Source organism: Corylus avellana, chromosome ca8 (assembly GCF_901000735.1).
Source record: "Corylus avellana chromosome ca8, CavTom2PMs-1.0".
In the NCBI taxonomy this organism is placed as follows: Eukaryota; Viridiplantae; Streptophyta; class Magnoliopsida; order Fagales; family Betulaceae; genus Corylus; species Corylus avellana.
Genome location: NC_081548.1, coordinates 2,384,983 through 2,398,256, shown reverse-complemented (window position 1 = coordinate 2,398,256; position 13,274 = coordinate 2,384,983). Strand labels below are relative to the sequence as shown.

General features: G+C 39.4%; 1 protein-coding gene across 1 annotated transcript; it reads left to right on the top strand.

Annotated features, from left to right (window-relative positions):
• The first annotated feature begins 886 nt into the window (after nt 1-886).
• On the top strand, nt 887-12,490 carry LOC132189024 (DNA-directed RNA polymerases IV and V subunit 2-like). Its single transcript, XM_059603499.1, has 7 exons — nt 887-1,332; nt 2,110-2,322; nt 5,721-6,604; nt 8,412-8,697; nt 9,407-10,357; nt 10,572-10,843; nt 11,822-12,490. The coding sequence occupies exons 1-7, from the start codon at nt 895-897 to the stop codon at nt 12,321-12,323; spliced, it is 3,546 nt and encodes a 1,181-aa protein (XP_059459482.1). The 5' UTR covers nt 887-894; the 3' UTR covers nt 12,324-12,490.
• Nucleotides 12,491-13,274: the final 784 nt, after the last annotated feature.

Sequence of the window (13,274 nt, the reverse complement as noted above, 5' to 3'; positions counted from 1 at the left end):
TGTCTGTTTTTTTTTTAATGATTAAGTTGGAGTTTCGGGGAAAAAGCATCAGATTTTAGTATGAAGAACGTTGTTGAAAGCAACTGGTGGATGTGAAGTGATTGGTTTCAGGAAATGATTAATTTTTATTTATTTGTGGTGTTTTGGAAAGGAAGTAAGAAAAGGAAAAGCCAAGTCCCCAAATATGTTCAGAATGCGCTTTGTTTTGGGAAGGAAAAGTTTAAGGGTAGAGGAAGAAGTTGCTTTTTGCATGTGGGTTTGTTTCATTTTGCTTATATTTTGCTGCTTGGGGTCTAGAGCTTATGCAAAAATGTGATTTTTCTTAGTGTTTGAAGGTTTAAGGTTTAGTTTGTGAGTAGCGCAAATATGAACACATTTTTAGCATTTCTAGAGGTCTGTTTGTATCTAAAAAGTTATGTACTTGACTAAGATACATAAGGGTTATGACATTAAAGAGGCGTGCTGAAGATGTCTGTTTGGAAGTCAGTCTTTGATCTTTTGGGATTAGAGTCAATAATTGATTAATGTGAAGCTGCCTCTTACACAATTTGAAAAGAGAGAGTCAGATGACAGGGGAATAAAGTGGTGCATTTCTTGCGTCGGTATGTTGATTTCTTTATGCTTGGGCTTTTGGGTATATGACGAGTTTTTGGAAAATTTACTTTGCATGCTTTGTCTCTGTGGTTTCTCTATTTTGTCATGAGAAAACAAGAAATGGTTTCTATTCAGCTGCTGAATGGACTCAATGGGTGTAAGTTTTATTTTTCTTTTCTTTGCCACTGGTGTCTCCACGGGTAAGTGGGGGCATTAGGGTGTTTAATATGCACCCTTAAATGGGTTTAATTTTATTATTAATCTTGTTGTCCTTGTTTTCTGTCACAGATTTTGAAGCTGATGGGGGTGTCATCAGATGCCAAGGAAGATATGGATTTAGATGATGACGAATTTCTTGACTCAAGTAGCATCCATGATTTGGATGAAGAGTTTCTTAGTAGTTTTTGTAAGAAGGCAGCAATGTCATTCTTTAACGAGTATGGTCTGATCAGTCATCAGATCAACTCGTATAACGATTTCATAAAAAATAACCTCCAGAAGATCATTGATTCTTTTGGTGAGATGGTAGTTGAGCCTGGCTATGATCCATCAAAGAAAGGAGAGAGTGAGTGGCGATATGCTTCGGTTAGGTTTGGGAAGGTCGATCTTGAAAAGCCAAACTTCTGGGGTAGTGAGAGTGGTGATGGAAATGGGAAGGAGTACGATATGCTTCCTAGGCATGCCCGGCTTCAGAACATGACATACTCATCAAAGATGAAAGTGAATATTCGTGTTCAGGTGAATACCATTAAATTAATACAATTTTTCCCATTTCATTCTGACAAGTGCTTGGCATTTGGGTTGATGATATAACTGTCCCATCTCATGGCTAGGTTTTGTATCATTATTTCCGTATGCATTAGCTAAGTAAATGCTGATTTAACATTTTTGTTATTTTAGTAGAGGATAGTGGAGTTCTTAGATTATGCTGTGTTAGTAAAAAATGCACCACTTCATTGCTTTTCAGGATATGAGGTAATCCAAGTGCCTAGCTGAAGTTGGTTAGGTGCACGAGTGTTTGCTCTCTTTTATCTCCTCGACTGACTTGGCCCTTACTAGCAATAATTTTATTTATTTTATTTATTTATTTATTTTTATGTGTGATGGTTGATTACATGATTGGCTTAAAAGTTGAACTAACCAGTGCAACATTGTTCTGTTGATTGTTCTTTGAACACAACCGTTTTTATATCCTGATTTGTCATTATGTTCCTCCTCTACAGGACATGGTATTATTCCTTATTAAGTGCAAATAAACTGCTATTTTTTATCTTTTTTTTTTTTTTTCTTTGTTTGTTTTTGTACTTTATACCCTCTTTCTGAAAAATATGACACAGTTACTGGTTGCTTTTTTTAAAGTGAGAACTCTTTAAGAAAAGGATCCTGCAGGGAAGTATGCTGCCAAATATTGTAATTTGACGAATTCTTTGTGTATATTATATTATGTATGTTTGTCATTATCTGCTGACAATAATTTATTATCTAATGGTGTGTTTCACTCATGTAATTTACCAGGTTTATACTCAAAAACTTGTAAGAAGTGACAAGTTTAAAACTGGAAAAGATCAATATATTGACAGGAGTATTGTAAGTGAAGATAATAGGGATATCATAATCGGGAGGATCCCTGTTATGGTGAAGTCTGACCTGTGCTGGATGAAAGAAGCTGAGAAAGGTGATTGTGATTTCGATCATGGAGGTTATTTTTTAATTAAGGGTGCAGAGAAGGTGAGTTTGAATAATAGCTTCTTTTTGTTTCTTCCTATATAGCCTTTGTATCTGTGGTTGCAGCTTGACTAGATATTCTTTCATGGCACATGAATTGGAAAGACTAAATGTTTCAAACTTCCGAAGTAGTTGAATTCTTTGACAAGATTTGAATTACATTTTGGAATAGTTCCAAAAGGTGTCAAGTGATCTTTTCTAATGACCACCAAGACTGATGATTTTTAAAATTTAATAGCTCATGCAATATGCTTCTTTCTTCTCCTTTAGCTCCCCCCCCACCAAAAAAAAAAAAGGATGGCATTATGAAGCTTGTTCCTATGATCATCCCGGTGCAATTTGGTATGCTTGATGCAGCTTTTATTCTGGATTGTACCCAATCAAGGTCTCAACAGTTTAGTATCTATAGATAGCTTTTCATTTCAGAGTTTGAAAATCAAGTTGAGAAAGGAGTCAAGGTGGTTGAACACTTTAACCTCCACCAGTTGGTCAACTTTCTTGTGAATCAAATATAACCTAGCAATACTTTTCTTCTCTCTCTCTTAGTGGTGGTGCGTGCAGGCGCATCTCACTAGTTCTCTCTCTTGTCCCTCTATTCTGCAGCAGTAAGGTCTTGGATGGTTCCGTCATTCTATGGAATGAGGTCCTTGTCGCTGTCTGTGGATATTGCTTAGTTGTTGGCTTCGCCGGTGAAGGTGTGCATGGTGTTGTTCTGCTAGTGGGTAGGTGTGAAGGGCTTTGAGTTGTTTGGTGAAGATGGATTTAAGGAGGAGGGGCATGGCTCGTGTTGCATTCTTGGGGAAGTTGTGTACTGCTTGGTTGAAATACACGGTGGAGGCCTCTGTGTGCAATCCAAAAACGAAGGAGTTCTTCAAGTTGTTTAGAGAGGGATCCAACGTGTTCATCGTTCATAGAGGCTCCAACAGGTCTGATTGGTTTTTGTAGGTGGCGGTGTATGTGGTGGGTGGCTGGAGAGGATTCTTCATGATCCCGGAGGGACGAGAAGGCTGGGTTGGAGTTTTTTTGCCGCCCAACTAAGAAAGGTGAAGGCTTTCTTTGACTCCTTGGTAGGGAAAAGGAATCTCCTCCATGGTGCAACACCAACCGCTTGGTGTCCCCTCTTCATCAGGGAAGGAGGCGTGTTCTGGGGTTGGTTATAGGTCCTTTGCGGAGGTGATGAGACATAAGGGGAAGACAACAATGGCTTTCGAAGGTTTTCTTGGTTGGACCCTAGGACCATTGGGTAAGGCTGATGGTGAAGTGCTTGCAATGCCTGCATTGCAGTCCCTGCCCTCTTTTTGTGCTGACAATGGTGAGGAGAATCAAGTGGAGAGACTAAGTCAATTACGTTGTAACTGGAGCGATCAATTGGACGAACTAAAAGGGGAAGTGGACCTAGCTCTTTCGTTTGATGAGAAGCTTAAAGCGTGTGGACTGGAGGAGGGTTCAAAGGCCCATGTTATGCCTTTTTCAAAGGACTAGGCGTGTGGGGTTGAGGGTCCAAAGGCTATTCTGGCTTCTAAGGCCCATGCATTTCATGCCAAACCCAAGCTCAAGTGGGTAGAGGGACCAACGGCTTTTTGGGGCCCTAAGGCCCATATGTTCCATGTCAAGGCCATCTTAAAGTGGACTTTGAAGGACGAGGGTTGTCTTAGTGTGCACCTAGGTGTCCACGACCCATCTGCTTCGAGGAAGAGCTCCACGGTGGAGAGAAGGAGCCCCGCACAGCATGGAAAACTGTAATGGGTCTCAACACAGCTCTCTTTGGGGGTGACGAGGAGCATACCCGCTTGGAGATTCCTCATCGATGGTTGTGGTAGCTGTGCGAAACCCAGCGGTGCAACATCTATCTTCTCTGGTAGTTCTAGCACTTTTCCTGGACTTGCAGGCAGCTTTGGTTCACTCCCAAAAATAGCCGGAGACATCAGTGCATCATTGCTTGGGGGCTGTGTTCCTATTTCGCCCCTGATTGTGTCCTGGCTGGAGCGGCTTCCTCTTGCCTTCTCTTTGTAGTGCTGGAAAGTTTGTTGTGTCCGGGTAGACAAGGTGAGGATGCTGAAGATGCCCTTTCTTCTGAGGAGGCTTCTCCTCTAACCGCGTGCTTGTTGCAGTCCTCAGATATGGCTGCAAATGCTAAGGGGCATGTACAACAACCGTGTTTCTTGGATGGGGTGGGATTGTCAAAGGTGCCGGGTCCTCTGAGAAGTATCCCTCTTACGCCTGCCTTATGCAAGGTAGTTCAAAAGTGATTGTGGGTGCTAAGGGGGTTGATAAGCAAAAGAAGGGGAAGGGAAAAGAAGTCTCTTTGTGCCCCTTGGACGGGTTGGACAATGGTGGTGTTGATGGGGCTGGGGAGATCCTGGCTGTGGGTCCTACTTCAGGTGTCTTGGATGGGTTAGATGAGGTGGGTGATGGTGAGGTTAGAGAGGTGGGTGAATTTGGCTACTTAGAGGTTGTGCAATGTGCGAAGGAGATCTATCCTATTGTGGGGATCTCATGTGTGGGTCATGGGAAACAGTTTTTGGCTCTTTTGACACTTCTTGAAGAGGAACACAATCATGGGGTTTTGGCTTCTCAATCTATACTTGGTAGTAGGGAGCTAAAAAATTTGGAGTGCTCCATAAACTATGATGCTAGAGATAATTGTTCTAGCTGTGGCATAGGCAAGGAGAGGGTACTTTCAATGTTTTGATGAAGCCTTGGTTACGCGCCTGGTTTGTGAGAGTGTTGAATGAGGGAAAGAAATGTCTGGGGTGTCATCTTGTGGTCCGGTGTTGCTTGGTTTCCATTGGGGCTTCATGGGGTATTTTGTTTATGTGGGACATAAGGGTGGTGGAAAAGTGTGTTGGGGATTTCACCTTGGCTGTAACCTTTAGATACGTTGTAGTTTTTCCATCTGGGCTTCTGCAGGTGTTTTTAGCTGGGAGTTCCTTGTTCTTTTTGCTTATTCTTTTTATGTGTTCCTTTTGTATACTTTCTGTATACTTAGAAAAGGGGCCTTATGTTTTTAATGATATTTATCGATTACTTATTTTAAAAAAAGTTTATCATAATAAAAAAGTGTGGAATGAGTGGCATCATTGGCCTTGTTCTTAGTCTCGAAGCCTATGCCTCTGTATCCCAAAGTTGTTTTACATTATTAGCTTTTGATTCCTTCCATTGGAAAAGTTTCTATTCAACTGTAAAATTTTAGGCATTATGCGATATATTTAGTATAGGTAGTTATTTTGATTCCTTACATTTTTGGTTGTTTTACATTGTTCTACTTCTTTGCTGTCTCTAAAATTTTCTCTTAAACTTCACGGTGCTATTTGACATATTTATTATAGGTTGATATTTGTTTTGTTTACATTTTTGTTGCCAAATATTTTTATAATACATATGTATTGTCTTTATTCCAGATATTTATTGCACAAGAGCAGATCAGTTTGAAGAGGCTTTGGATTTTGAATGTTCAAGGTTGGACAGTTTCATACAAGTCAGAAATGAAGAAGAATAGGTTAATCATGAAGCTAGTGGAGGTTTCTAAAGTTGAGGATATCAAAGGAGGAGAAAAAGTTCTTACTGTATATTTTTTGTCAACAGAGATCCCTGTATGGATATTATTTTTCGCTCTTGGTGTGTCATCAGACAGAGAAGTTATTGATCTGATAGATTATGACAGTGAAGATGCCAGCATATCAAATATACTATTTGCATCAATTCATGATGCTGATGAGAGATGTGAGGGCTTTCGTATTGGGAAGAAAGCTTTAAATTTTGTGGATAAACTTGTAAAGGGTACCAAATTTCCTCCTGGGGAATCTATTGAAGAGTGCATTAGCAAGTATCTGTTTCCCAGTCTCAATGTTCCAAAGCTGAAGGCAAGTTTTCTTGGGTATATGGTGAAGTGCCTCTTACAGGCTTACTCTGGCCGCAGAAAATGCGATAACAGGGATGATTTTAGAAACAAGAGGTTTGACTTGGCTGGTGAGCTGCTTGAGCGAGAGTTGAAAGTGCATCTTGCACATGCACGGAGGCGCATGGCAAAGGTTCTGCAGAGAGACCTTTATGGAGATCGTGTTGTGCGTCCAATTGAACACTATATGGATGCTTCCATAATAACCAATGGTCTTACGAGGGCCTTCTCAACGGGCGCATGGTCGCATCCTTTCAAGAGGATGGAAAGGATTTCAGGTGTAGTGGCAACGCTAGGGCGAACAAATCCATTGCAGACAATGGCTGAAATGAGGAGGACACGCCAGCAGGTTCAGTATGCTGGGAAGGTTGGAGATGCCAGATACCCGTAAGTTGTATTAAACACATATTAAGTTTTGTTTTGCCTTGCATTACAGGCTATACCTTCACCATAGTTGGCTTATTGGTTGAATGATATATGCTTGGGTTATTGTGCCAAACAATCTCCCTTTTATATTTATGCCTGATTAGCATTAATAGTTTCTTCAACATTATGTCCTTTTAATAGTTATGCTTGGGTTAATGGTATCGTTAACAGTATGTCCTGGTCCATTTAGCATTAATTGTTTCTTCATCTTTAAAAGTTAAATTAATGTTTTAAGTATTGCATCAGGCACAGGCGCGCACAGTTTGTGTGTAATGTGTTGCTTGATCTAAACAACTAATCATGTTTCAAAATACAACCTGACTGTACTAACAATTTGAAAAGAAATCAATTAACCGGAAAAGTAATTAGTATATCTCATTTGAAAAAAGAGCCTGTTCTTAGTTTGAAATTTTCAGGACTTGTGGCACTCTTTCCATTCCCATGATCAAGAGAATGGTGGCACATAGGACTTTGGCCTTACTGTTAGATTGGTCTCTTTTATTAAACTTTTTTTTTTGATAAGTAATGATGATATATAAAAAGGGCGCAGAGGGGCGCTCTTTTATTAAACTTTAGTTATGTTAAATTGAAGATGCTGAGTTTTATCCCAAAAAAGAAGATTCTCTACATCATGCCTTTTAACCTCTTGGTCGTTTTGTTCTTTTGCAACTTAGGAAGATCAAGAAGGAACGGGGAATCGAGTGAAATTTTCTTGGAATGTATATTAATTTCCTCGATGAAAGTTGCAACTCTCTCCCTTATGAATTCTGCTTCTTATCAGGCTTCACAACTTATATGTATATTTGCTTGGTTGGAACTGAAGTACTAAAGAGAAAGTGAGAAAGTGAATGATGATGATGAAAGGAAAATAAGAAAGACATTATATCAATAGTGAAATTGATAAGATCGTACTATGGTGGATGATGAATTATGGATGATTGATAGAGATGGAAAAGGGAAATTGATATATATATTTTTTTGATAAGTAATGTTGTATATATCAAAAAGCGTAAGGCGCCCCTAAGTACATTGGAAGTATACACAGGAAGACCAACGTTAGCCCACAAAATGAACCCGATCAAAGAGCCCTAAGACCCAAAGAAACCCTAAGCCCACAATTCAGATTCTGAAACTCCAAAATGCCCTAAACTCACAAGGCAGTCCTAAACCCGCGAAGCTACCTTGCTTTAACAGCTTTGCCCTGACTAGAGCCACTGCCTCGAGCCTCAAAATTAATGGAGCATTCCAAAATTTTGAGCTCTCTCTTCCCCTTCGAATTTGAGTTAGGGAAATTGATATTAATAGTTCTCCACTTAAGGTAGGAGTCACCGTTTACACATAAGTGCCGGGATAATTCTTCAATGATTGTTCTTTCTTCCTATGTGTTCTTATATAGCTGACTAGAGTTCTAATACAACTACTATTAGAGTTCTAATACAACTACTACTCTACTACTGAAATATTGGATGTAACAGACATGGGTTGAACCATCCTTCCTCCTTTTTCCCTTTGCCTTCTTTTGCTTTTTAGAGATTTGAGAAGTTAAACTAATTTCACATTGCTATCAGCATTTGAGTTAGTTGTTTCCGCTATTGTTTCTGCATGGATTATTATTAGTTGTTTGAATCTCATGGTTCAATATTAAATTATGTCTGCTCTAACATATTCATATTTGGTTTTTGGAATGTTGAGTGCTTACTGAGTTTGGTGTTTGCAATGTTTGGCAATGATTGCTGTTAAATTATCTAACAGGATTTTCTATGTGCAGACATCCTTCTCACTGGGGAAGGGTATGTTTTCTCTCTACTCCGGATGGTGAAAATTGTGGGCTGGTAAAAAATTTGGCTATTACTGGCCTAGTAAGCACAAACATATTGGAGCCTGTAAGTTCCAAATTCTTCGATTGTGGGATGGAGGAATTGGTGGATGATGCCTCATTACGTGGAAAGTATAAAGTGTTTTTGAATGGAGAGTGGATAGGAGTTTGTAAAGATTCCATTTCATTTGTTGCAGAGGTCAGAAACAAGAGACGCAGGAAGCAGTTGTCACATGAGGTTCTCTATTAGTTATCTCAATTCCCATAGAGGCTTTTCAGATTTCTTTCATTTTGGTTTTGGCATGCAGCCATTTGTGTGCTATGCTTCAGGCAGATATATTGAATCATGATTGGAATATTACTTTGGGTAAAATGTTAGTATTCTATAAGAGCTTGAGGAAGTCAGCTTGTCCAACTATCTTGTATGTGGTAGCTCTGTCTGGCAAAAGACATACATAAATTGGTTGACTTTTGATGTATCCTAGTGTACAACCTCACTGCAAGCTAGATGTGAGGGGATCATTCTTGCTGTAGGCTATACTGCTGGTGGATGCCTTGTCTAGTTAGTTTATGCTGAGTGACGGGGGCAGAAGGCTCCTCCTATCACTCTAAATCTTATTTTTCTGTTGTTTTGCATCTATTTTCCACCTCTATCTATAACATTTACTTTATTTGATTATATATGTATTTTAACTGTCCATTTGCTTATTTTTGTTTTTTACAATACTGAAAACTGCTATGGATATTGGTCCACCTCCAGCCAATGCTTTGAAAAATACTTAAACTACTGCCCATTTCTTGGTTGAAGTATGAGGTAGTCTGTTTAATCCCTTTTTTGGGTTCTTAACCCACAATTGGATTTCTGCTGTGCAACTTGAGTTCGTTTGTTTTATTTTATAGATTCTTTTTGCTTTCTCAACGTCATTAATAATGATTTAGTCTTGCAGTTGGAAATCAAAAGAGATGAAAAACATGAAGAAGTACGCATGTTTTCTGATGCTGGAAGGATTCTACGTCCTCTTTTAGTTGTTGAGAATTTGAACAAGATAAAAGGGTATAAAGCTGAAAATTACACATTTGAATCTCTTTTGCACAAGGGAATAGTTGAGCTAATTGGAACTGAAGAAGAAGAAGACTGTCGTACTGCATGGGGCATTAAATATCTGTTCATGGAAAAAGAGGGAAATTCACCTACTAAGTATACCCACTGCGAACTTGACATGTCATTTTTATTAGGTTTGAGCTGTGGAATTATCCCATTTGCAAATCATGACCATGCAAGGAGGGTCCTTTACCAGTCTCAGAAGCACTCTTCACAAGCTATTGGGTTTTCCACAACAAATCCTGACATCAGAGTGGATACTCTGTCTCACCAATTACATTATCCCCAGAGGCCACTTTTTCGTACAATGACTTCTGACTGTCTTGGAAAACCAGGCTATCCTCTGGGTCAACATGGAATACTGCCAAAGCCTGAATTCTACAATGGTCAGAATTGTATTGTGGCAGTCAATGTTCACCTAGGGTACAACCAAGAGGATTCTTTGGTGATGAACAAGGCTTCATTGGAGCGTGGTATGTTTCGGTCTGAGCACATCAGAAGTTATAAGGCTGAGGTTGACAACAAGGAATCGTTGGAAAAGAGGCGGAAGCCTGACGATTGTGTAAACTTTGGAAAGATTCAAAGCAAGATTGGACGTGTTGACAGCCTCGATGATGATGGTTTCCCTTTCATTGGTGCAAACCTGCAGAGTGGTGACATTGTCGTAGGGAGGTGTGCAGAATCAGGGGCTGATCACAGTATCAAACTGAAGCACACTGAAAGGGGCATGGTTCAGAAAGTTGTGCTCTCTTCTAATGACGATGGAAAGAATTTTGCTGTGGTGTCCCTGCGACAGGTAATATTTATCATATTTCACTTGAACCTGCATGCAAACACGTGCAGATGCGCGGGCAACACTTGCACCTACATGTACCTCTATATGTTTTTTACATGCATATGTGCATAATGTCAAATATGTGTACTGTATGATGACTCAATTTTTTTTCTAGAAGTGGCTATTCATGGTGTTTATTGATATGTGATGATGCATCAATTACAATTTAATCCAGGTCCGATCCCCATGTCTTGGAGACAAATTCTCAAGCATGCACGGGCAGAAAGGTGTGTTAGGTTTTTTGGAGTCTCAAGAGAACTTTCCTTTCACAATACAAGGGATAGTTCCAGATATTGTAATAAATCCACATGCATTTCCTTCACGACAAACTCCTGGTCAACTCCTAGAGGCTGCTTTAGGGAAGGGAATAGCCTGTGGTGGATCAATGAGATATGCCACCCCTTTCTCCACACTCTCTGTTGATGCCATCACGGAACAGCTTCACAGGTGAACAGTCATACTCGAGCATAATAATTTATTCAATGTCATTGCACCACGCATATAAATTAATGCATGGTTCTTTGAATTTTCTTCTTACCTGGGTTGCTTTGGAAAAAGAAAATTTTGTGGATCCCAACAATTTGGGTTGTTGAGTGCTCCCTCCATCCCATAAGATACTAAATGCAAGGACAACTGACGTCTTTGAATCAAAGGGGGTGTTTGTTAAACCCCCTCACATTCCCCCACATCCACCACACTATTCACTTCATTTTTTTTCCAAAAAAATATTCTTACTTTTATATCAAATCACTCACTTTTTATATCCAATCATTGACTTTTTATTACTATTCAAATAAAAAAATCACTACAAAACAAAATTTTTTACTTCCCAATACCACTTTTTCATTTTTCCATACCAATTATTATTATTATTTTTTTCCTTTTTTTAATCCATGAACAGTGCCGTGGTCCATGAACAGTGCGGTGTGGTGGGGTGTTGTTTAACAAACACCCCCTTTGATGGTATTTTTCAATTTACCCTTAAATGCTTTAACAATCAAGGAGTAGACACGCTTTTTTGTTTTGTTTCAGTTTTATAATTAAGGTTAGTATAGGAAATTGAATAGTTATATGCACGAAGGATATACGTGGAACACACCAAGTAGGAAAGGGGGACACTTATAAAGGAATGGGGCAGTATATCTGTGCCAAGAAGACCTATCAACAGTTCCAATGCCCCTATTGAGATTGTGGTTATGTTATGGTGGTTTTGCTTTGTAGGATATGCCTCTTCATACTACTGAGTATCTGATCCTTCTTAGATTTACGTGCTCATTTGCCAGGTTGAATGTTGTTCTCCAAGTTCTGTATGCATGTCTTAGGGATTATTCCCATACTTAAATCTCCTATTGTTCCTTATCCTTTTTGTTTTGTTTGCTTCAAATGGTCAACAAATTGATTCTTGTATTGGTTAATATGTGGCAGGGCTGGATTTTCAAGATGGGGAAATGAGAGAGTATACAATGGCCGAACTGGTGAAATGGTTCGTTCCCTCATATTTATGGGCCCAACATTCTATCAGCGTCTGATCCACATGTCTGAAGACAAAGTAAAATTTCGCAACACTGGTCCTGTTCATCCTCTTACCCGACAACCAGTGGCAGACCGGAAGCGTTTTGGTGGGGTGAAGTTTGGTGAGATGGAGCGTGACTGCCTTATAGCCCATGGTGCCTCAGCAAACTTGCATGAACGCCTCTTTACACTCAGTGACTCCTCACAGATGCACATTTGCCGGAAATGCAAAAATGTTGCGAATGTGATCCAACGGGCAGTGCCTGGGGGCCGTAAGATTAGGGGTCCATATTGCCGGATTTGTGAATCCGTAGATGACATTGTTAAGGTTAGTGTACCTTATGGGGCCAAGTTATTGTGCCAGGAGCTTTTCAGCATGGGCATAAGTCTCAAGTTTGAAACCCGGCCCTGTTAGTGTCGTTTAGAGGGTCATGACTCATGCTGGTTGTAGGGCTTCTGGGAATTTTGAACTGTTTTCAACTACAAGATGGGTTATTCTTTTGTTAATATTTGGAGTTGTTACTCTGGAATTTGTGTGTATCCCTGTTGATAATGTTAATTAAAGAATTTACCTTGTGGTCTCTTTCAATTATCAGGGGGATGGAGGGTCCTAGATGATAGATTAGGATCCACAGCGTTTGTTATTTTGTTTACGCAATAATTCACTCGGTTAAGGCCTTTATCATTGCTTTGTTTTGGTAGGCAGCATATAAAACGAGGTTTTTATTCATGAGTCTGGCGAAGATTGCCTCCTATGTTTAGGGATGATACTCAAGATAGAGGGATTGTGCTCTAAGCAGACTGAAGCATTTGCATGCTTCGCAGTCTCGAGTCATGATACCTAGGCTCAGGTGTAGTATTTCAAGCATTTTCCCTTCCTCTTATAAGTATACATTTCATTATGGTGGAACAGTCTAAAAACCTTTGAAAAACATATTAAGTAATCCATGTAAGATTGTGAAAGATTCCCATTTGGGGGATCCATTATTGCGTGAAAAGAATGATCATGTCACCAAATACACGGTAAATTTTGCAATTTAGGGAGTACAAATACAGCTAAGAGTATTAAGTTTCAGAGCAATATTTGTAGAAAGTGTCATGACTCCTTTAAAGGTATTACATGTTCATCATTAAGGATTTGTAAACTACAACCATAATGGCTGTTGATTGCAATTTGGCATTTAAAATCACAATCAAGCTTTTAAAATCGTGTGTTTTAAAAACACTCCACATTACCTGCAATTTAAAAACAAAGATTTTTTACGTTTTCAAATTGTAATTTTTTAAAAACACTCCCAAAAGATACACTTTCTACAATTGTTTTTGCATGGCCAAAACGGACTCTTAATCTATTCTCTAAAGAACA

What these genes read in the sequence shown, in the direction of transcription:
- LOC132189024 (XM_059603499.1), top strand. Translation starts at nt 895, where the DNA reads ATGGGGGTGTCATCAGATGCCAAGGAAGATATGGATTTAGATGATGAC. An exon ending in GTTGGAGATGCCAGATACCC is followed by an intron (nt 6,605 to 8,411) that starts GTAAGTTGTATT and finishes TTCTATGTGCAG; the next exon opens with ACATCCTTCTCACTGGGGAA. An exon ending in GGAAGCAGTTGTCACATGAG is followed by an intron (nt 8,698 to 9,406) that starts GTTCTCTATTAG and finishes TTAGTCTTGCAG; the next exon opens with TTGGAAATCAAAAGAGATGA.